Below are 23,877 nucleotides of genomic sequence, written 5' to 3' on the forward strand. Positions count from 1 at the left end.
ACATGGACAAAATCTCTCTGAGCCTATTTCCTTCAGAATATTCAGTAAAATGGGAATATTCTGTTCTGTCTCATAGTGTTGTTAAGGATCATAGGGGATCACACGTGATCATTCAGTGCTCTTCCCAGGTGACAAGCATTAAAAGGTTTTATATAAAACAAAGCCAGGAAGGCATTATTGTCCTTTGCTGACATCTTTCTTCTTTTATTCTTCCATGAAGCTACAAAACCATTTGGCTATTCTAGCCAATAACATCTTCCTTTTCAGAAACCCTTATGGTACTTATACATAAGCTTTATGAGTAACTTTTTCTGTCACTTCATTTTATCTCTTGTTTATAAATGTCTTAGTCTTGCTTTCCTAATTAGGTCAGACTCCTTGAGGCAAGGGGTCATGTTTTGTATTTTACTTGTATCTACTTCCTATATTCCAACCGTCTATCATATATCAGGAAGAAGCTTGATCTTCAGATGGGAGAAGTAGGTGGAAGGAACTGCAGGGGCCTGAAAGCTTTGGGAAAGGTGGTGGCAGGAAGAAGTCAGAGACAAGGGGGTTCATTCGTGGGGTAACAGCTCTGCTCCCCATTCAATCCAGGGGTCCTGTGGAGCTGCCTTTACCTCTCTCTTTCCCATTCTGCATCTTCTCCTCTTCTTCCTCTGCACCTTCCTCTGCTGTGAAAACAAGTCCAATGAGGCCAGTGACCCTTCAGTGTCACAAGCATAGAAAGAGGGGAACTTCTGAGGCCTGGGATGAAATCCCAGCTAAAGCTGCAGGCTTCCAGGGGTGCTGAAATTCATCCAACCTGCACCTGTGTGGTCCACACCCCAGCAATGTTGGATAGGGGCCATAAGCCCTGAGCCCACAAGCAGCAGCACAGTCTGATGTCCCTGGGGACCAGGTGGGGGCATGGCGTATCTGCCTCTACTCTATGCTTCTTTTCCCTGAGGTGCTGACACGTACCAGGGATACATCTAATATCTTGTATTCAGTTTCAAGAAAGCAGCTGTAAAAGTATACAGTGGGGGAATACCTACATTAAAACTAGTTTCTGTAAAAAAAAAAAAAAACAAAAACCCAAAAACAACCCCAGCCAGCAGTTATAGTTGATGACAAACTTAAAACTGACCGCAAAGTGGCTGTTTAGGAAAAGCTGATGCTGATGAAGGTGCTTTCCCAGGGGCCCATGCAAGGGGCCACAGATGCCCCAGGCTCCACAGGATGGAGATTCCCCCGTGATGGACAGCATGTTCTCAGCTGGGTTTGAACCTGCCAGCTCCAGTGTATGTGGCCGGCGCCCTACCCACTGAACTACGATGGGAGCTGCCTAAACTTTTTAATCTGTGAAGTTGCTTGGTCTCTATGTGCTTATGTTTAATGAAGTCCAGTGTCCTTTCAGCCTGGAGTGATGAGTTCACGAGCCCCTTACTGTGCATAAACCCTAATAAGTGGCCCCAAGGCACAAGTGTGGTTAATTTCCATTATTAGGCCGGAAATCCCCTAAGATAGTCTCTTAATGTGGGATTTCTGTCATCTGTGGAGAGCTATAGGAAATGGGGGCTAAGAAACTACCAGAATGGAGAAATGGCACAATAAAGCTCCCTGGGCAAGAGAATCAGCATCTTAATTGGAAAGATCAACTTAGGCCATGTACTCATTCCCTTCTACATGAAAACAGGCAGACTTGAGAGCAAAGCTGTGAGCCAGACCTTGACTGGTCCCATAACTCCCCTAAAGGCATGTGCTTTCTCCTACGAATGTCTCAAAAAAAAAACCCAAAAACTCCAACTTCCATCTTTCCTAAGAATGTTTGAATAAGTACGTGTTTTAGCGCTCCATGGAAAAGCTGGTTTATATATTTATTTAATAACCCTGTTGAGCTATGTCAGGGTATTTAAAAGCACTACTACAGTGCTTAGGAAGGGAAGCCATTTGTTTAATACACAACATGAAAATCCCCCCACTGTGAAATGATTAGTAAATATCTGGCAGCTACGTAACTGATGGAGTCACGGGGATTCTTGGAGATGTGATGATACATGAATGGCCTTTTATTTTCTCTCTCTTTCCTTGGTTTTATGTAAGGTGACATGCCATGAGGTAAAGGTCTCTGAGAAGTCTCTGAAGTGGCTGAGTGATGGAGAGGCTGAGAAAGAAGTCACAGGTGAGACCAAAGACGAGGCGTGGCGGAGGCAACAGACTCGGGTCACGGACTTGGACTGAAATCTGAGCCTGGTCACAGACAAAAGAGGGAGTAGAGTTTCAAAACCAAATCAGAAAGGAAAGAATAGAGAAAGTCCTGAAGCTTTTGTGGCTGATTCCGTTCCAGACCTCTGGGAAAGCTTCCGAAGGAGCCGGGCAGTCAGGCCTGGGGAGAGAGCAGCTGTGGACAAAGCACGGGTGGAAAGACAGGGTGTGCAGGGCCCTGACTGCACTCGGAGGGCTGGGTTTCATGAAGTTCAGGTTGCGTGTGCTCCACGAGAGCGTTCTTAAGATAAGCCTGAATGTGTCATCGACTCTGTGCAGTCCCTGTGGGAAGGGCTGTGGGGTGGAGAGGTCCAGTGTGCTCCTAGAAGGCAACAGCTGAGGGGTGAGATGAGGGGTGTGCCAGGTGGAGAGACTGGTGCAGGGGGGAGGGGGGAAGGGTGCAGAAGGGGGGCTGGGCGGGAGCTCTGGGTTTCACCTGAATGGAGCTCCTTCACCAGGGATGACATGGTGTTGGTGATGGAGTCTGCAGCCACCAGCAGGTCATTGCGGAGGTTCCTCCTCGTACCTGAGGGGAGTCAGAGCAGATGGCGATGCTGGGTGGGTGGGCATTGGGGAGCAAGGTCCAGAAAATGCCTCAGTTCTGCCAGACCTGTGGATCTAAGTGGGTGGGGCAGTTCCACCTGCCCCCAGGCATATCCAGAGCATAGGGCACCATCTCCCTCTGCCTCGGGCCTGAAGAGCAGGACCATCAATTCCATGCTTCATAGCCACCACACAATGCAAAGAATTGGGTTCTGGAACAGATGTTCCCCTGAGGTGTTCCTTAGCCTCAGGTGGGGCTTTCCTACCCAGCACAGCTCTCAGCTCCAAGTCCCCAACCCCAAACAAGACTTCTTTCTCAACCCCTGCCCAGCCACTTAGCACTGTTGGTCACTAGCTTCTCAGGTGGCGTGGCAATTCCAGGCTCACTGTGCCTTCAGCAAGGTCCTGCCTATTTAGAGTATTACTCTTTCTTCTTATGCTTGCTCTAAAGATGTTCCAGACTGAATACATGACTTTGGGAATTGTTCCATTCAGTTCCTCTGGAAGAGGCAAGGCCCAAAGGACAAGGTACTTCCCACAACCCAGGAAAAGGAGCAGCGAACCCCAGGAGGCCTGTTCTTGGCACAAACACAAAGCCTACAGACCTCCCCTTGAAGACCTCCTATCTACGAGAAGGGGCTAGCACTTGACTTATTTATACTTACTGTGAAAATCAGACCATTTAAAGCTAAGAGCACAAAAGAATAGAAACTGGAAAAATCTCAGCAGGACCCTTGTACATGTGTCCAAGCCCCTCTGGCTCTCACTCTACTCTACTCTAGAAACTCACCTTGTGCAAAGGCCTCCTGCACGTCTCCCCCAACTCCGCTCAGCGTGTCCTGCGGACAGTGGGTGGGCGTGGAGCCAGCCGACGCGGAGCGCACTGGCATGGGCATTGGACGGCCGCCTCCGTGAGTGGGAGATGTTCGCGGGGATCCTGTGGCCTGAGCCTGGGAGATTCAAAGACAGACAATATGTTATCTCAGGTATCTTACCTCTTTGAGGACAGGAGAAAGTCTTTTTTCTCAGTCAGTCTGAGCTGCCAACAGGCCTCTCAGTTCAGTGGTACATGATCACACTTGAAAGGAAGGGGTCAGGCTGCCTCCAAGACTGGAGAGAGGAAGAATCAGGGAAAGGGAAGGGGCGGGGCGGGGCAGGGACAGGGCACCACAGAACAGACTGAGAAGGGAGGGAAAGAAGAGCTCACTCAGGAGGACTGGCAGGCCGGCTGAGCAGAGTGGCTGGTCAGGCATCCAGAAGGGGTTGGCTCACACAGGGGAGGAATAACACACAAACATCATTCCTTTTTGTTTGCAAACACGTTCATGTACGCAACCTCATTTGATCTCCCAACAGCCCATAGGTACAAAGGGCGTATACTTTTATATCCGTTTTATGGAAGACAAACAAGGATGAAAAACTAAGAGCACTGTGTCAGGCAGCACAGCCCCTGTACAGAGGCGGGAATAACCCCTCCTACTCTGCCACCAGAGAGCACCAGCTGCTTCTGGGCACGGTGTACCTGCTGCACGCACAGCAACGCTTTCCATGGGCCACCTCGTGAGGACAAGGCATGAATGGACACATGTTAAGTAGAAACCAAACTTTTCTCATGAAGGCCCTAGTATAGTTGTAGAGAAAGCTTGGAACAATGGGATAAAATAAATAAAAGAGGAAAACTTAGTTCAGGGCAGCTGGCTGAGATTTGGGATCTGCTGCTCTTCAGAGTGTGGCAGGTAGACAGGGGTTTTCTGAGGAAGCAAAACTGGGAAAATATAAAGTGTGAGAATGAGTTCAAATAAAGACACTTATCATTCTGGGGCTCTAGACAGAAACCCCACAAGAAAACAGGATCTACCCCTAGCAGGCAAACGGGATGGGTGCACAAGGCTTACCACAGTGCTTCAGCCGTGTGTGCACTGAACTGAACAGGAGTTATGTGTTCAGTGGTGTTTACTTTGATTCATTTGTGTGTATGAATTTTGAGAAATTTTAAAAATGCAGAAAACTTATAACTCATTCCAAATTAATAATTATAAATACTATGTTAATTTTACTTCAACCTAATGTTACAGATAAATCTGAAGATCTCTTTGATCACCAATTCTTTTCAGTCCCTTACATGATATGTAAGAGAAAAAATTGATAAATTAACTTTTATAAAAATTAATAACTTTTGCTCTTCAAAAGACATCATTAAATAGCATATGGACAAATAACTCAAAATAGATCAACAACCTAAATACAAGAGCTGAAACTACAAGATGCTTAGAAGAAGATATGGTTGGGAAAGTTATGGTTGGGATATGGCTTTTTAGACATGATATCAAAAGCACAAACTATAGGGCCAAGTGCAGTGGCTCACACCTGTAATCCTAGCACTCTGGGAGGCCTGAGCCAGAGCAAGACCCCCATGTCTAAAAATAGCTGGGCGTGTGGTGGGCAACTGTAGTCCCAGCTACCTGGGAGGCTGAGGCAAGAGAATGGCTTAAGCCCAAGAGTTAGAGGTTGCTGTGAGTTATGATGCTACCACACTCTACCAAGGGTGACAAAGTGAGACTCTGCCTCAAAAAAAAAAAAAAAAAAAAACCCTGTTATTGTATTACCTTTGATGTTGTGCATGTCATCAAAATGTCTCCCTTCCAATATTTCCTTTATCTTCAGGTAAAGAAAAAAGTATACATATATATATCTCCAATAAGCACATGACTAGATGCTGAAGAGTATTAATTGTTAGAGAAGTGAAAATCAAAAGCACAATGAGACCCTACTTCATACCCATTAGGATGGCTTTAATAAAAAAGATGGTAACAAGTACTGGCAAGGAAATGGAGAAACTGGAACCCTCATATACTGCTAGTAGCAATGTAAAAACAATCTGGAAGTTCCTCAAAAGGTTCAACGTTGAGTACCCTAATACCCAGCAATTCCACCACTCCTTGGTATACCCATGGAGAACTAAAAACATCTCCACACAAAAACCAGTATCCAAATGTTCATATCAACATTATTCAACATAGTCAAAAAGTGGAAACAACTCAGATGTCCATCAACTGATGAATGATTTAAATTAAATATGACATATTCATACAATGGAATATTATTTGATAATAAAAAGAAGTATTGATACCTGCTATAACACAGATCAACCTTGAAAACATTTGCTAACTAAAAGAAGCCAATCACAAAAGATCACATATTCTATGATTCCATTTATATGAAATGTCTAGAATAGGCAAATCCATAAAGACAGAAAGTAGATTGGTGGTTATCTGGGGCTGGGATCAGGGTCCGGGGAAGGATGAGAGACTGGTAATGGGTACAGGGTTTCTTTTGGGGGGTGATGAAGTGTTGATTATGGTAATGGTTGTACAACTTTGTGAATATATTAACTGAATTTTATATATTTTTATCTATGTATTTATTTTTTGAGACAGAATCATATTCATTTGCCCTGCCATGGCACATCATAGCTCACAGGAACCTCAAACTCTTTTTTTTGAGACAGTCTCACTTTGTCACCCTTGGTAGAGTGCTGTAGTGTCATAGCTCACAGCAATCTCAAACTCCTGGGCTTAAGTAATTTTCTTGCCTCAGCCTCCCCAGTAGCTGGGACTACAAGCACTGGCCACAATGCCCGGCTATTTTTAGAGATCAAGTCTTGCTCTGGCTCAGGCTGGTCTAGAACCTGTGAGCTCAAGCAATCTACCAGCTTTGGCCTCCCAAGTGCTGGGAGATGTGAGCCACTGTGTCCGGCACAACCTCAAACTCTTGGGCTCAAGTGATCCTCTTGCCTCCGCCTTCTGAGTAGCTGGGACTACAGGTACCTGCCACAATGCCCAGCTAGTTTTTTTTTTTTTTTTTTAGAGGGTCTTGCTTTTGCTCAGGCTAGTCTCTAACTCCTGATTTCAAGCAATCTTCCCTCATTAGCCTCCCAGAGTGCTGGGATTACAGACATAAGCCACCGTGCCCCACCCCTTGAATTTCATAGTTTAAAATGATGAATTGTTGGCCAGGTGTGGTAGCTCACGCCTGTTATCCTAGCACTCTGGGAGGCCGAGGTGGGTGGATTACTTGAGCTCACAAGTTCGAAACCAGCCTAAGCAAAAAGCAAGACCCTATCTCTACTAAAAATAGAAAAAACTGAGTCAAGAGGATCACTAGAGCCCAAAGCTTGGAGGTTGCTGTGAGCTATGATGATGCCATGGCACTCTACCCAGGGTGACAGCTTGAGAATATCAAAAAACAAAACAAAACAGGGTGGTGTCTGTGGCTCAAGGAGTAGGTCACCGGCCCCACATACCAGGGATGGCGGGTTCAAGGCTGGCCCCGGTCAAAAACTGCAAAAAACCAAACCAAACCAAACCAAAAGAATTGTACCACATGTGAACTATATGCCAATAAAACCATTATTAAAAAGACACCATTGGCTCAGTGCCCATAGCTCAGTGAATAGGGTGCCAGCCACATACACTGAGGCTGGTGGGTTCGAGCCCAGCCTGGGCCTGCTAAACTACAATGACAACTGCAATCAAAAAACATCAGGGCATTGTGGTGGGTGCCTGTAGTCCCAGCCTGAGGCAAGAGAATCACTTAAGCCCTAGAGTTTGAGCTTGCTGTGAGCTGTGATGCCACAGCACTCTACTGAGGGCGACAGCTTGAGACTGTCTCAAAAAAAAAAAAAAATACACCATTAAGAAAAATAAAAAATAAGCTATAGACTGGGGAAAAAAATATTTGCAAATTATATCTGATGAGGGACTTGGGTCTAGAACATAAGAAGAACTCTTAAAAAAAAAATCTACAACTCAGTAATAGGAAGACAAACAACCCAATTACAAAATGGCCCAAGATTTGGATAGACATTTCTCCAAAGAAGATGTACAAACAGGCTAATAATTAGATGGAAAACGTTCAACACCAGCGGTCCTTAGGGAAACGGACATTGAAAACACAATGCAATACCGCTTAACACCCACTGAAACAGCTACCATCACAAAGACTGACAATGATCTGTGGAAACTAAAATGCTTGTGGATTGTTGATGAGACTGTAAAAGGTACAACCATTTTGGAAAACAGTCTGGCAGTTTCTTAAAATGTTAAAGCTAAATTTGCTCTATAACCAAGCAAATTCCATTTCTGAGTATCAACCCAAGAGAAATGAAAACATATGTCTACCCTAAACTTATACACAAATGTTCATCAGCAACGGTATTACAGTCAAAAAGTGGAAACCACCCAGAAGTCCACTGACTGGTGAGTGTATTAACAAAATGTGATAGATATAGCCATACTATGGGATACTATGGAATCTGTTTTTTTGTTCCATAAAGTATTTTTGCTATTGGTTAACTTTTTTTTTTTTTTGACAGTCTGTCACCCTGGGTAGAGTACTGTGGTGTTCTTGCTCATAGCAACCTGAAACTCGGGTACAAGCAATCCCCTTGCCTCAGCCTCCCATGTAGCAGGGACTTCAGGCACCTCTTACGATGCCTGGCTAATTTTTCTATTTTTTTTTTAGTAGAGATGGCATCTCACTAATTTTTTGCTCAAGTTGGTCTCAATCTCCTGAGCTCAGGCGATCCACTCACCTTGGCCTCCCAGAGTGTTAGGATAACAGGTGTGAGCCACCACGCCCAGCCATATTGGTTAACTTTTATAATAATTTTCCACTGACAAATACATTCTATCTTATGAAATAATCTCTTCTATTCTTGTCAGCAGTTGTGAAACATTTCAGGGTATGTATCTTCTCTTTCCAGTTAATCAATAAACTTATAATGAATTCTGTTTTAGACAGATAATACTATATATTATCACATATTAATCATTATATTTTGGGGGATCTCCCCACCTTTTATCCTATAATCCCCATTACCCCTTGCTTTTTGTCCATTTTTATAAGAGGGTGGGCAAATAATTATGGATAAAATTCACGGCCTTTAAGATTTAAAGATGTCGCCTGTCAGGTGTAAGACAAGAGTTGGAAAGAGCATGTGGGCAGCCACACCTAGCAGTTTCAGCTAAGGAAGCTGGGGAGGGGGATGAGAGAATCTGCAGAGGGAGCAAGAGAGCCCACTGCAGTGGGCTTCGCAGGAAAGTCCTATGAGGCTGTATGGTTCAGGACGCAGGATGTCTCTAATGGGGTACATACACACTGGCAGAGCCCATGGCCTTTCCTGGGCTCTGAGGGCTGAGGGGAGCAGAACGAGGTGGTTGTTGGGGTTGCTCAGGCAGCCTTGAAAAAAGACCCTGCTCCCCAGCAGCCAGGGGTTTCCCCAGAGGCTTACAGTGGCATGAGGGAGACCTGAGAGGCAGGGAGCCCAGTGGTCTCAGTCCCAGAGAGGGGCGAGGGCCTTGATGGGATCACATGTGGACTTGGGAGCAGAGAGATCCTGTGAATTCAGAAGCTGTGGCCACGGTGCAAGGAGGCCTCCCTGAACTGAGGATGTAAGGGGACAACCACTTGTGGTCCAAGTCTTAGGTACAGGTCAAGATGGAGGTGGGGTGGACACTCCTCCACGGAGGCTGCAGCACCACAGTCTAAGTCCCTGAGGTACAGTCTCAGGGCACAGGAGAGGGTAAGATTCTCTAAGGTGCTGGCTTCAGGGTTTGCCTAGAAATGCCTAGATTAAGTGTCCAGCTCTGACCGAGTGAGAACTCAAGAAGGAAATTAAACCCACTTAAAGGAAAAGAACAGCTTGTGAAATTCAAACTTGCTTTGCTGTAGGATAGTTATCTGGTGTCCCCTCAGAGGGCCAGCCACCGCTGCCTGAGGACTGCATGCCAGAGGCACAAGACCCATGCCAAGAGGCACAAGACACAGGCTGCTCTTGAAGAGCATGAAACTGAACCTTTGCAAATATTTTAATATGAAAGTGATGAGGGGGATGAGACAAGAAGGTAAGGTGGATGGCACAAGAGCCCAGACTTGAGTATCAGGAAGGGAAACCTACTACCCATCTTAAACTTGAAACTCATCAGACCCTCTGCTTGGGATCATTGCCCAGAATATACCTGCTAAGGCAGATAAAAACCGATTCTAGAAGTTACCCTTGTTTAGAGCAGCTGAAATACTAAATGAAGACTGCTGATAAGGTGTCATTTGCCCAGAGGTCTCCTACCCAGCCCTTGGCTTTAGGGTCACATAGATTTAAAACGAGGCTAGGTCAGAGCTGTCAGGTACCTCTGTGAATTCTGGTTTGGGCAGAGTACACCAGTTTGGCCTTCGGGGGCCATAGACACAGGCCACAGTCCAGCAATATGCACATGCCTTAGCTAGGCCTGAGGTTGAGGGTTTGGGAAGTCTAGAAAGTGGAGCGGGCCTTGGACGAGGTCTACACGATGCGAGTAGTATCAACTACCTCTGCTACTCGGCGGTTCTGACGACAAAGCAAAAGGACCAGCAAAGGCTCTTTTAATCTGTCGAAAGGAACATGCTCTCTCCTCCTGTCAGGACTCTGCTGTCCGCTCTGCAGGGGCATTTTGCTCCCCTGCATTATTTGACTGGCTCCTACTGGTCCTCTGGGTGTCAGCCTTGCTCTCTCCTCCTCTAGGATGAAGTGAGCTCTTTCTGAGATGCTCCCACAGAACCTTGTCCTTACCTGTCACAGCACTCACGTCTTAAATTTCATCTTCTGCACCAATGTGCTTAGCACAGGTAAATTCTTAAGTACTTGTTAAGTGACAATGAAGTGCATCAAGTTTCTGACCCTTTTTCTTCTGTAATGGAAAGTGGGAAAGTAGCCAGAGCAGGCACTAATCTCCAGGGAGTAACAAATCTATCAGGCATCAGCAAATCATTATGTGAAACACTTTAACTGGATAACTAGATGTGGTAGCCAGGCCTCTGCGATGGCCCCAAGTGACCCCTTCCCCGGTTTGCACATCCTGGTGCGATCCCTTCCCTAGAACGTGGGCTGGGCCCGGTGACTCGCTTCCAATGAATTAGACAAATGGGATGTCACTTCCAAGATTAGACTATAAAAGACTTTGATTCTGTCTTGCCCACACACTTTCCTTCTCTCTCTCTCTGGCTTGCTCACTCTGGGGAAGCCAGTTGCCACATTGGGCACTACCTGAGGTGAGGAGCTGAGGGGAACTTCTAGCCATCAGTCAGCACAAAAAACCATGAGGATCTTGGGCTTGCCAACAAGCATGTGAGGTGCTGAGCCTCGAGGTGACTGTGGCCTTGGACAGCACCTTGACTACAGCCAAGTGAGATGCTGAGCTGAGGCACCAGGAAGACAGCATAGTATTGCTGGCCCAAACACATTTTTGTTTTACTGAGCAACTAAGTTTTGGGGTGATTTATTATGTGGTAAGAGGTAACTCAAATGCTAAGGTTAAAAAAAAATACATTATCAGATCAGTCCTGTCTGATGACATCTGATTGATACACAGAGGAGGAATTTTGACATATAAGAGACCAGGACCAGAGTCCTTCAGGAGGACAGGCCAAAGACCCCAGGAAAGAGGCCTGTGGGTGATGAGAGAGACAGGGACAGGTACCCCAAAATCACCTTCCTGATCTGAGAACGTGTGGAGGGTGCTGAGGACATCAGCCTGTCCTGCACGGAAAGACCCCACCTCTTTCCTTTGTCAATAACTGCAGGACCCAGAGGCTGTGATGTCAGCACCTGTGAAGTGGAAGGGGCGTTGTGGGCTCCACGACTGAGTGCTGGCTCTGACCACCACTGTGGGGGACTGTTAAGGAGGCAGCCTGGTTCAGGGAGAAGGGACTGGAGAAAGAAATGGAGAGCTGCAGGCTCTTCTGAGTATGCAGCACACACTGTTTTTGGGGGATCGGGGTTCTTATTTGTAAATTGAGGGGATCCAACTAGATGGCATCTGAGGCATTTTTCAGATATAAAATTCTGCGACCTATGATCCTCCCCAGATTGACTTCAGGCAGCAATGCCAAGTAACAGAAGCTTTGCCTCAGCACTAGCCACTGCAGGGAAGGATGCTCTTCGTAGGGTCCGGCAGCATGGCAGGGTCCTATCCCACATGCACTGACTTGCCTTCCTCACAAGTGGAGTCCACACCAGGGCTGCCACCCATCCAAACCTTGTGCAATGACACCAATGAACAGGGGCAGGGAACAGACTACCCTGCGGAGACGGAGACTACCTCAAGAAAGAGTTTGGCATCAACCATACAAAATCTCTCTGAAAAGAAAAGCCCGGGACCAGATGGCTTCACGTCAGAATTCTACCAAACCTTTAAAGAAGAACTAGTACCTATATTACTAAACCTCTTCCAAAATATAGAAAAAGAAGGAATATTACCCAACATGTTCTATGAAGCAAACATCACCCTGATCCCCAAACCAGGAAAAGACACAACAGGAAAAGAAAATTATAGACTGATATCACTAATGAATATAGATGCAAAAATATTCAACCAGATCCTAACAAACAGAATCCAGCAACACATTAAACAAATTATACATCATGACCAAGTCGGTTTTATCCCAGGGTCTCAAGGCTGGTTCAATATACGTAAATCTATAAGTAAAATTCAGCACATAAACAAATTAAAAACCAAAGACCATATGATTCTCTCAATTGATGCGGAAAAAGCTTTTGATAATATCCAGCATCCCTTCATGATCAGAACACTTAAGAAAATTGGTATAGAAGAGACATTTCTTAAACTGATAGAGGCCATCTATAGCAAACCCACAGCCAATATTGTATTGAATGGAGTTAAATTGAAATCATTTCCACTCAGATCAGGAACCAGACATGGCTGCCCATCGTCTCCACTGCTCTTTAACATTGTAATGGAAGTTTTAGCCATCGCAATTAGGGAAGAAAAGGCAATCAAGAGTATTCATATAGGGTCAGAAGAGATCAAACTTTCGCTCTTCACAGATGACATGATTGTATATCTGGAAAACACCAGGGATTCTGCTACAAAACTCTTAGAAGTGATCAAGGAATACAGCAGCATCTCAGGTTACAAAATCAACATTCATAAATCAGTAGCCTTTATATATACCAACAATAGTCAAGCTGAGAAAACAGTTAAGGACTCTATTCCATTCACAGTAGTGCCCCAAAAGATGAAATATTTGGGAGTTTACCTAACAAAGGACGTGAAAGATCTCTATAAAGAGAACTATGAAACTCTAAGAAAAGAAATAGCTGAAAATGTTAACAAATGGAAAAACATACCATGCTCATGGCTGGGAAGAATCAACATTGTTAAAATGTCCATACTACTCAAAGCAATATATAATTTTAATGCAATCCCTATTAAAGTTCCACTGTCATACTTTAAAGATCTTGAAAAAATAATACTTTGTTTTATATGGCATCAGAAAAAACCTCGAATAGCCAAGACATTACCCAGAAATAAAAACAAAGCAGGAGGAATCACACTACCAGACCTCAGACTATACTATAAATCAATAGTGATCAAAAACAGCATGGTACTGGCACAAAAACAGAGAAGTAGATGTCTGGAGCAGAACAGAGAACCAAGAGATGAATCCAGCTACTTAACTGTTATTTGATCTTTGACAAGCCAATTAAAAACATTCAGTGGGGCGGCGCCTGTGGCTCAGTGAGTAGGGCGCCGGCCCCATATTGCTGAGGGTGGCGGGTTCAAACCCAGCCCCGGCCAAACTGCAACAAAAAAATAGCCGGGCGTTGTGGTGGGCGCCTGTGGTCCCAGCTACTCGGGAGGCTGAGGCAAGAGAATCGCTTAAGCCCAAGAGCTGGAGGTTGCTGTGAGCCGTGTGACGCCACGGCACTCTACCCGAGGGCGGTACAGTGAGACTCTGTCTCTACAAAAAAAAAAAAATAAATAAAAAAAAATAAAAACATTCAGTGGGGAAAAGATTCCCTATTTAACAAATGGTGCTGGGTGAATGGCTGGCAACCTATAGAAGACTGAAACTGGACCCACACCTTTCACCATTAACTAAGATAGACTCTCACTGGATTAAAGATTTAAACTTAAGACATGAAACTATAAAAATACTAGAAGAGAGTTCAGGGAAAACCCTTGAAGAAATCGGTCTGGGTGAGTATTTTATGAGGAGGACCCCCAGTCAATTGAAGCAGCTTCAAAAATACACTACTGGGACCTGATCAAACTAAAAAGCTTCTGCACAGCCAAGAACACAGTAAGTAAAGCAAGCAGACAGCCCTCAGAATGGAAGAAGATATTTGCAGGTTATGTGTCCGACAAAGGTTTAATAACCAGAATCCACAGAGAACTCAAACATATAAACAAGAAAAGAACAAGTGATCCCATCGCAGGCTGGGCAAGGGACTTGAAGAGAAACTTCTCTGAAGAAGACAGGCGCAAGGCCTACAGACATATGAAAAAATGCTCATCATCTTTAATCATCAGAGAAATGCAAATCAAAACTACTTTGAGATATCATCTAACTCCAGTAATATTAACCCATATCACAAAATCCCAAGACCAGAGATGTTGGCGTGGATGTGGAGAAAAGGGAACACTTCTACACTGCTGGTGGGAATGCAAATTAATACATTCCTTTTGGAAAGATGTTTGGAGAACACTTAGAGATCTAAAAATAGATCTGCCATTCAATCCTATAATTCCTCTACAAGGTATATACTCAGAAGACCAAAAATCACATCATAACAAAGATATTTGTACCAGAATGTTTATTGCAGCCCAATTCATAATTGCTAAGTCATGGGAAAAGCCCAAGTGCCCATCGATCCACGAATGGATTAATAAACTGTGGTATATGTACACCATGGAATATTATGCAGCCTTAAGGAAAGATGGAGACTTTACCTCTTTCATGTTTACATGGATGGAGCTGGAACATATTCTTCTTAGTAAAGTATCTCAAGAATGGAAGAAAAAGTATCCAATGTACTCAGCCCTACTATGAAACTAATTTGTGGCTTAAAGCTATAACCCAGTTATAACCTAAGCATACGGGGAAGGGGGTGAGGGAGGGGAGGATGGGCGGAGGGAAGGTGATTGGTGGGATTGGTGGGATTACACCTGTGCATCTTACAAGGGTATATGTGAAATTTAGTAAATGTAGAATATAAATGTCTTAACACAACAACTAAGAAAATGCCAGGAAGACTATGTTAACCAGTGTGATGAAAATGTGTCAAACGGTCTATAAAACCAGTGTATGGTCCCCCACGATCGCATTAATGTACACAGCTATGATTTAATAATAAAAAAAGAAAAAGAGAGTTTGAAACAACTGCCTAAATGTACACTGGCATGTGTGGCACACACACGGTTTGAGGCATGCTTGCAGGGCAGAGCAACATTCTCAACGTGCTGACATAACCTCTGAATCTGTTTAGACTGAGGAGTTTCTTCATTCTCTGTACACTTGACAGGCTCAGGACAGAAGCACTGAAAATCAAGATGGAATGCTGCACTGTGCAACTGCACCTCGTCTCAAAAGCACGTCTGGGTTTTATGATCAGGGAGGCAGGCCCTTCTCCATGGAGACTGCCTAGTGCTCCACTCAACGCAAACCCATCTAGAATAAGCGGAACAGTGGGAGGCTGGAAGGGCATCACAGTTGGCACCTTGAGATTATGGGAAACCTGAGAAACACACAGCAATCTGTGAAGGTAGCTCCCAGGGGTTTGCGGTAAGTCGTCCAATAAGGGGTATAAAACAATCTTGTGCTCCTGGGTTTCAGCTGCTTGTTAAGCAAGGAAGCCTTGCAGCATGTTAGTCAGTGCTTTAAGGTTTCCTGAGACAAGGACAGTGGGATTTTGCTGTAATACACCCTATAATAAGGGCCTGAATACAGCATAGGCCAGTCCTGTGCCTAATCAGTAACTAAACACAATACTGCCCTGTATCTCAGGTTCTCTGAAGACAGAGGTCCCTTGTAGTTTCAAATTCTGTTGAAAATGCAGAGCTGGAGAAACATACAATCTGTGAAGCTCCCTAAATTTTTTTTGGGTTTTTTTTGTTTTTCAAATGAGCAAAGACTCTGAGAACCCAAGGAAGCTAGGTATCATGTTCAAGAAGTGTTCAGAAATCATACCAGTAATTTCAGAGAGGCCGTGACCTCAGAAAAATAGCCTGTTTTCATCCAACATGTTTTATATCCAAAGAGAATGAGGCCTAAGAGGTCACAAGGGTCTCACACACACACATCCCCAACACTCAGTGAAAAGGCTAGGACTTCTAATCACCTGGGTCTTCTAATCACCTCTAATTGCTAGGACAAAACTAAACATTTAGGACAGCGGTTCTCAACCTGTGAGTTGTGACCCACAGAACTGTATTAAAGGGCCACGGCATTAGGAAGGTTGAGAACCACTGATTTAGGATCACAGCACGATGACTTCTCAAGACTTCTCACTACTGAATCTAACTATAATTTTCTATAGGACAATTTCACTTCCTGGAAGAGGGAGAAATGTGGGAGGGGAGAAGGCAGAGATTATGACTTAGTCTCTTATTTAAAATATAAATCTCATCTTAAAGCCAAAACAGGTAGAGAGAATGCCAGAGAAGGTGCCCTGAGGGCACGGTGATCCTTCACCAACCTGCATCTGAGACAGGGACCCACATGCTGTGGCAGAAAACACTGGCCAGAAGACCGGCTGCCCAGAGAGAAAGGCACTGTCTTCAGTAGGAAAATGATGCCGCGCTGTTCTTGGCTGTGCTTAGGTATCTCCAGCATGGTGCCTGGCACACAGTAGAGGCTCCAAAAATAGGATTTCCTTCCCTTCTTTTTGCTCATGGAACAGGTAAGAATTAATCTCCTTGGTGCACATGAGAGGTAATCAGGCCCAGAGAGTCTTGTGGCAAAAAGCCTGTTGGAGAGTTAGTGCCCTCTGTGTAGCACCCGTAACTACACCCTCCACACACAAACACGCACCCAACTGCAACTCAGAGTTATGCTGTTATCATGGTAACAGAATGGAAGACACTTTAGTCTCCATTTCTATCTCTCTGATTCATGGACACCTGCCAGGTAGCAGATGGCCTGTGTGGACAATTACCTTCATTTTGCTGCAGTGTATTTAAATTAAACAAAGTGGCCTCTTTGCTGCCGGTTTTCAGGGGCCCTTTAGCAAAAATAAAAAACAATGATGGGAGAAAAGCTGCCATCGGCAAGGAAGCCATGAATGTATAGAGAGCTGGAATGTGCAAAGAATAGATTCTGTACGTTTTTTTTCTTCAAGAAAAAGTAAAAAAACCCACATAGTATTTTGGGCTGATGCTGGTGGTGACTGTGCCAGGAAGATGCAGCTGTCTCATCAAAGTGGAAGTAAAAGGAGAGAAAGGTGTCAAGATCATCTGATGCTGCGCTGTCTGTCCTGCTGCAAGAGCTGGAAATAATCGCCTTGCGTGACAAGAGTTAAGACTGTCAGTGGACTCTTAGACAATGGAGAATGAAGGGGAGAGGAGAAAGACAAGCACACAGCGGTGAGCAAAGCAGCAGGTAGTGAATGTGCCAGGACAGCTGCCCAGGTGGCACAGGTGCCCAGCTGGAGATTAAGTGCAGCAGAGCCTTTAAAAGGTAAACTTGGCTTCTCAACACCTGGGAGCACGGTTTTATGATGGCCTTCTTCTTTTACCACTGTGACATCCACTTATCCATCGTGTATCTTTTGGGAGGATGAGCCCACCAAAAAGTCTGCCATGAGGACTCTCTGCAGAGAGAGTCAACACCTATTGGATCTCTATCATGTCAGGAACCTCAGGGTTCACACAAAACCTGTCACTCAGCATGGTAGCTTCGGGCTACATTGCAATAGACAGGAAGCAACTATTCTAGGACTGCTGGGTGTCTTGAGATCACAGGGTTGACAATGGCAGAAGGTTACGGTTCTCAATCTTCACCACTCTTTTCCTATTCAAATCACACTCAGTTATAGAAAAGACAAAGCTTACTCTAAGACTTAAAGGAGGCGGGGGGCAAGGTATCTAGTTATCTTTCTTATGGAAAGAGGAAGGTGTATTAAATTTCTGGGACAAAGAACAACCTATAAAAACCCACCATAAACCCACAAATCAAAGGTTAAACTTTTAGATAGGGAAACTCATAAATTCCAAGATTAGAATTACCCTCTTTCTGTTTGTTTCTCCTCATCTGCCAAACCTTATTTGAAAATGGTATCCTGTTAGTCCTCACTGTGAGATTTCAAAGCCAGTTCTCAGCAAAATGATCAGGGACCTCACTGGGAGAAAAATCCCTATAACGTGAACACCAAATACTCAGATTTCATATTAGCAACAAAAATTAGGATAGGTTCCCAGGAGGATGTGGTCCTTATTCAGACAGCTAAAGCAATTATCAGGAAGGCAGTTAGAATGTACCAGTGATGTTTTTAATTTAATGAGTCTTATATATTTATTTATTTGCTTGTTTTTTTGAGACAGAGTCTCATCCTATCACCCTGGGTAGAGTGCCATGACATCATAGCTCACGACAACCTCAAACTCTTGGGCTTGAGCAATCCTTTTGCCTCAGCCTCCCAAACAGCTGGGACTACAGGCGCCCAGAAGAAGATGCTGGGGGTGGAGGTCTGCACAGATGAGGCCTGGAGCCTCCAAGGAAGGCAGGCATGTATGCGACTAGCATCCCAGAGGGGATGAAACAGGTGCCACAGTGGAGAGCAAAGAGAGCAGCCTAGATGCCAGAAGGGTTGGCTGGCATTCTGGACAGGGGAAGGATCTATAGCAGAGGCAGCAGCTGAGATGGTCTTGAGAGGTACAACTGCAGTTGGCAGAAAAGGCTTGGGAGGAAAAGCATGAACAAAGCCACCAGGCATGACAGGAGGCTGTGTCTGGGGTAGGAAATGGTGGTGAGGCTAGAGTGGGGCACTCAGGACGTGTATGTGCAGGACAAGAGGAGTGCAGGCGACAATCAGCCGGGGCCTTAAAAGAATGACCAAGTTACTTAATCGGCTGCAGAGGAGCAAATTACACAACCCACCGCAAATCCAGCTTTAAAAAAAGTATTTAATTTTCATGCCATCTTTTTTTTTAATAATCCATGAGCTAAGAATGGTTTTTACATTTTTATTTTATTTATTTATTTATTTATTTGTAGAGACAGAGTGTCACTTTATGGCCCTCGGTAGAGTGCCGTGGCATCACACAGCTCACAGCAACCTCCAACTCCTGGGCTTAAGCGATTCTCTTGCCTCAGCCTCCCGAGTAGCTGGGACTACAGGCGCCCACCACAACGCCCAGCTATTTTTTGGTTGCAGTTTGGCCAGGGCCAAGTTTGAACCCGCCACCCTCGGTATATGGGGCCAGCGCCTTACTGACTGAGCCACAGGCGCCGCCCGGTTTTTACATTTTTAAATGGTTACGTTTTAAAGTTATATAGGACTTACATAATATCTTTGGTTAGTCCTACAAAGCCTAAAATGTTTACTATCTAACCCTTTAAGAAAAAGCTTGCTGACCCCTGCATTAGGCAATGGCAAGAGGGAGCTAGTGAAGCTTTCTGAGGAGAGGAGTGAAATGGTGGGGTCTGGTCTGTGTTCAGGAGTCTTGCACTGGGCAGCGTGAAGGAGGGACTGAGAAACAAGAGACAGGAGTCATATTAATAAGGAGGTTTTTCCAATACCAGGTGACAGATAATGGGAACTGCAATGAAGAGCTGTGGTAAGAATAGAAAGGAGGAGAGAGATACAAGCAACCCTTGGGAGACAGAATTAATTGACTAGACTTTGGCAACTAAGAGGGAAGAACAAGAGCCTGGAAGATCACCAGCATAAACACAATGACACAGTGACAATGACATTAACAGAAGCAGGAAATGTGGACAGAGGAGGGATGTGTGAGGTCCCATCCATCTCATATCCAAACGTCAGAATAAGGGATTTTGAGAATGGCCTGGGGAGCTCATCCTTCCCTGTTTCCCCGAAAATAAGACCTACTTACAGGAAAGATAAGACGTCCCCTGAAAATGAGACCTAGCAGATCTTTGGGAGCAAACCTTAAAATAAGACACTGTCTTATTTTCAAGAAAACAGGGTAGTACTGCAGAGAAAGGTCCTCCAGGCTTCTCATTAAGAAGGGAGCAATGTTACCTAGCAGGCGTTGTGCTGGGGCAAATACTGGCATTCAGTGGTTAGAGCCCAAGGATGCCACTAAACATCCCACAGTGCACAGGACATCCACCCACAAAAAGGAGTTACCTGGTTCCTAATTGCTAAAGATGAGAAATTGCCTGTAGGTGTCTCAGAATCCTGAGGTCCCAGAGCTATAGAAAGGACAGGCAACCAACAGCCTCCAATTGGGTTAGAACCTTCAAGGGGCCTAGGAATGGATTATCACATCTTTTGCACATTTAGTAGATGTCCCAAGGCAGCTACAGATCTGAAACTCTCCTTGATTCTCCCTTGATTTTCTGAGGACTGGATAAACAGAGGAGTTGAAATTATGTGAAAGCCAGTTAACATACAGTGAATTTATCTACATTTAAGTTAATAATACTTTTTTTTTTTTTTGAGACGAGTCTCAAGCTGTTGCCTTGGGTAGAGTGCCGTGCTGTCATTGCTCACAGCAAACTCAAACTCTTGGGCTTAAGTGATTCTCTCGCCTCAGCCTCTCAAGTAGTTGGAACTACAGGCGCCTGCCTCAATGCCCCGCAATTTTTTTGTTGTTGTTGTTGCAGTTGTCATTGTTGTTTTAGCTGGCCTGGGCTGGGTTTGAATCCACCAGCCTTAGGGTATGTGGCTAGTGCCCTACCTACTGACCTATGGGAGCTAAGTTCATAATAATACATCAATAAAAAATAAAAAAAAAGCACTGAAGGGTGGGTGGTGCCTGTGGCTCAGTGAGTAGGGCGCCAACCCCACATACTGAGGGTGGCGGGTTCAAACCCAGCCCGACCAAACTGCAACAAAAAAATAGCTGGGCATTGTGGCGGGTGCCTGTGGTCCCAGCTACTTGGGAGGCTGAGGCAAGAGAATTGCCTAAGCCCAAGAGCTGGAGGTTGCTGTGAGCATCACGGCACTCTACCATGGGCAACAAAGTGAGACTCTGTCTCCAAAAAAAAAAGCACTGAAGGGTTTATAGCTAGCTATCTGGGTAGAGCAGTGGTGGGTTGGCATGGATTCATACTAAAGGTACCACTTCACTTGCAATTAACTACATTGCCTCTCATTTTATAACACATCCTGTCCCTTTTATCTTTTTAAACATTAAGGTATTGGCTCGGTGCCCATAGCTCAGTGAGCAGGGTGCCAGCCACATACACCGAAGGTGGCAGGTTTGAGCCTGGCCCGGGCCTGCTAAACAACAATGACAACTGCAACCAAAAATAGCCGGGTGTTGTGGTAGGCACCTGTAGTCTCAACTACTTGGGAGGCTGAAGCAAGAGAATCACTTAAGCCCAAGAGTTTGAGATTGCTGTGAGCTGTGACACCACGGCACTCTACCGAGGGCGACATAATGAGACTCTGTCTCAAAAAATAAAAATAAAAAAACATTAAGTTATCTATACTGCAGCTCCAAATGCATACTACCAGAGTATGTTTAGCAGTAAACAGAGAAAAGTGTAAACTAGTCTACTTTTCCCTTTATAACATGCTTCTTTTAGCTGAAACTAAGCAGATGTTCTTTTCAGTTAAGGACTCTAGGCCAGGATGTTCCTCACCTTAGCGTTACTGTTAATATGGAACATTAGAACCAGCCTGGGGTTCCGCTGTACAACCTGTTACCCTAGAGCAGCAGTTCTCAACCTGTGGGTTGCAACCCACAGGAACGGTATTAAAGGGCTGTGGCATTAGGAAGGTTGAGAACCACTGCCCTAGAGACTGGTACAGCTTCATGATTTGAGGAAATGCCTACAAACACTCTCAAAGTAAAGGGGTATAGAAACAATCCCATGTGCAGAGAAGATGCTGGGGTGAGGTAGAACAGAGAGGAGAGTGTCAGGGAGTCCTGTCCCCCTCCATGCCAAGAACCACAGGCATGAGCCAGAGAAAGGCATCAGGGAGGCAGCTGATGTTTTCGTGGGATGCTTTCTTTTGTCTGCGAAAGCGGCTGGAACAATTGAACCTTGAGGAAGGAGTTATTGAATGAGAGCCCAGACCACAGAGTAAGGGCCAGAGGGTTTCAAAGTCACAAAAGGAAAAGTTGATGAAATGAATCCACGTGGATTTCTTGGTTTATAGCCTTTCCCCAATACAGTATTAATGATGAAGGGTCAAAGAACTATGGAGCTGGAAGTTTACAGATGAGGAAACTGACATTTGTACTTGTTTAGATGGAAAAGAAATGATTTAGCAGACAAACCTCAATTAGTAAGAAGCATAATCTATTCACATGTGGCACTGACAGGGAGTCTCTACATATCCTGGGCCTGGGATCCAGTTTGGAGGTCTGTGGGAGTCAGACCATGCAGCACCGATATCCTCAAATCCCAGCAGACACCCATCACCCATGTACAGTGCACACTTCGGCAGCAGTGATGCCCGAGGCTCAGGATATCCCTCACCCAGCTTGTGTTTAGCATTTGGGGCATCAGATCTGGGAAATAACTTCTATACTACTTGAGAATAGTATTTGTGTAAGATTTCTCTTTTTATCCTCCAAAAGGCCAACTTCATTGCCTTGAAATAAATGAATGGCAATCCCTTGCTTTTCATGGAGAAATAGACTAAGGCTTCTATTTTACTGTTAGAAATCCAGCAGTGAAATTTTATGGTGTTCTGAGTCATTGGGAAAAATGGAATCCTAAGGTATTCCCAGAATGAAACTGTATCTAAAGTCCTTCTAGACTAAGATTGGGCCATCTAGACTGGAGTAGCCCATAGGTCAAGTGCACCAATCATGAAGACCATTGCCAGTAGGGACCTAAACAGTCTTTTAATACCCTAGTGTGTCTTTTTCTTTTTCTTTTTTTTTTCCCCCAAATCATACAATTTTTATTGTTTTCAAATACTATACAAAAAAAATAGACAATATGACATAATCTTAACAGATCCAGAAACAGTCCAAACTAAACACTATTTTCCTATTTCAAGTTAGAGCTGCTTAGTGTGTCTTTTTCGAACATCCTACAACCATATTTCTAACTGTGGGCATTGTGTTTTTACTGAGAAATGCTAAAATATTTTCAAATGATATAACAATTATAGATATCTTGAATTTTATAGATTGGTGTAAAAAAGGGGAGATTTTATTCCATATAATCAGTTCTCTAGACAGAAATAATATTAGAACTAATATTTTCTGTGTTCCTTTTGGTAACACAGAAATTTTTCTGATTCCTTTTTATAAAGGATATTTCTGAGCCATAATTTAATCTTGTGATTATATGATCTACTTATTATATGAAACTAGCTTGAGCAAAATTACTGCTACAGGTACTTGAACCAGTTATGTCTCCTACAATTAATATGATTATTAATTCACACAGTCCATAGTCAAAATTTTGTAAATGTGGTTGATAACTAGCTGTCATTTAGCAAATATTTACTGAGTATTTACTATGTGGCAGGCTAGACTAGAGGCTGGGGACACAATAGTAGAAAAGGAAGGCAAAGTCCTTGAATTACAGTTTGATGATGACCATGGGTCCATTGACCCTGACTCAATTGAGACACTCTAATTCCTGAGCCTGTTAAACTGCAGGGTAAATCATGGGTTGAACAGTCACGCAGCAAAGTCTTATCTGAAAAGTCGGGCAGTTCTTCCCTTCATTATAACCCTCAGATCTGAAAAAAGAGAAGGGAAAAGGGGAGGGAGAAAAGGAAATATAGAAGGATGTCATTTTGAGGTACTAATGCCACTGAGAGCGCTGGAAAAGTGGCTGGGGCTGAGGACAGAATTGCAGCACCAAAACTTTTTTGTTGTTGCAGTTTGGTTGGGGCCGGGTTTGAGCCCGCCACCCTTGGTATATGGGGCTGGTGCCCTACCTACTGAGCCACAGGTGCCCCCCCAAGCACCAAAGCTTTTAAGGAAACAGTTGTTATCCATTCCTCTCGGGCTCCCCCAAAGCCACAATAATCCTGTGATAGGAACATCTATTTGGTTTTCCTTCCCCAGGTTCCTGGCATGAGAGGGTCTAAAAGCGTTGGAACCTCCCGGATGATTTGTTTTCTTTTGTATGCTAGTGAGCTGGTAGGGC

The 23,877-nt window shown here is 44.5% G+C and overlaps 1 protein-coding gene across 14 annotated transcripts in view; it reads right to left on the reverse strand.

Moving 5' to 3' along the window:
* Window positions 1–23,877, reverse strand: part of DTNB (dystrobrevin beta) — a 278,523-nt gene that overhangs the window by 3,924 nt on the left and 250,722 nt on the right. For 6 of the 14 annotated variants that reach the window (XM_053587754.1, XM_053587745.1, XM_053587746.1 and 3 more), the window contains 3 exons: window positions 3,578–3,737; window positions 2,681–2,770; window positions 618–671 (listed from right to left, as the gene is read on the reverse strand). In XM_053587754.1, coding sequence (XP_053443729.1) covers window positions 618–671; window positions 2,681–2,770; window positions 3,578–3,737 — 304 coding nt within the window. The other 8 variants (XM_053587758.1, XM_053587753.1, XM_053587759.1 and 5 more) reach the window with 5 other exon arrangements.

Source organism: Nycticebus coucang, chromosome 4, assembly GCF_027406575.1.
Source record: "Nycticebus coucang isolate mNycCou1 chromosome 4, mNycCou1.pri, whole genome shotgun sequence".
NCBI classification, from domain to species: Eukaryota; Metazoa; Chordata; class Mammalia; order Primates; family Lorisidae; genus Nycticebus; species Nycticebus coucang.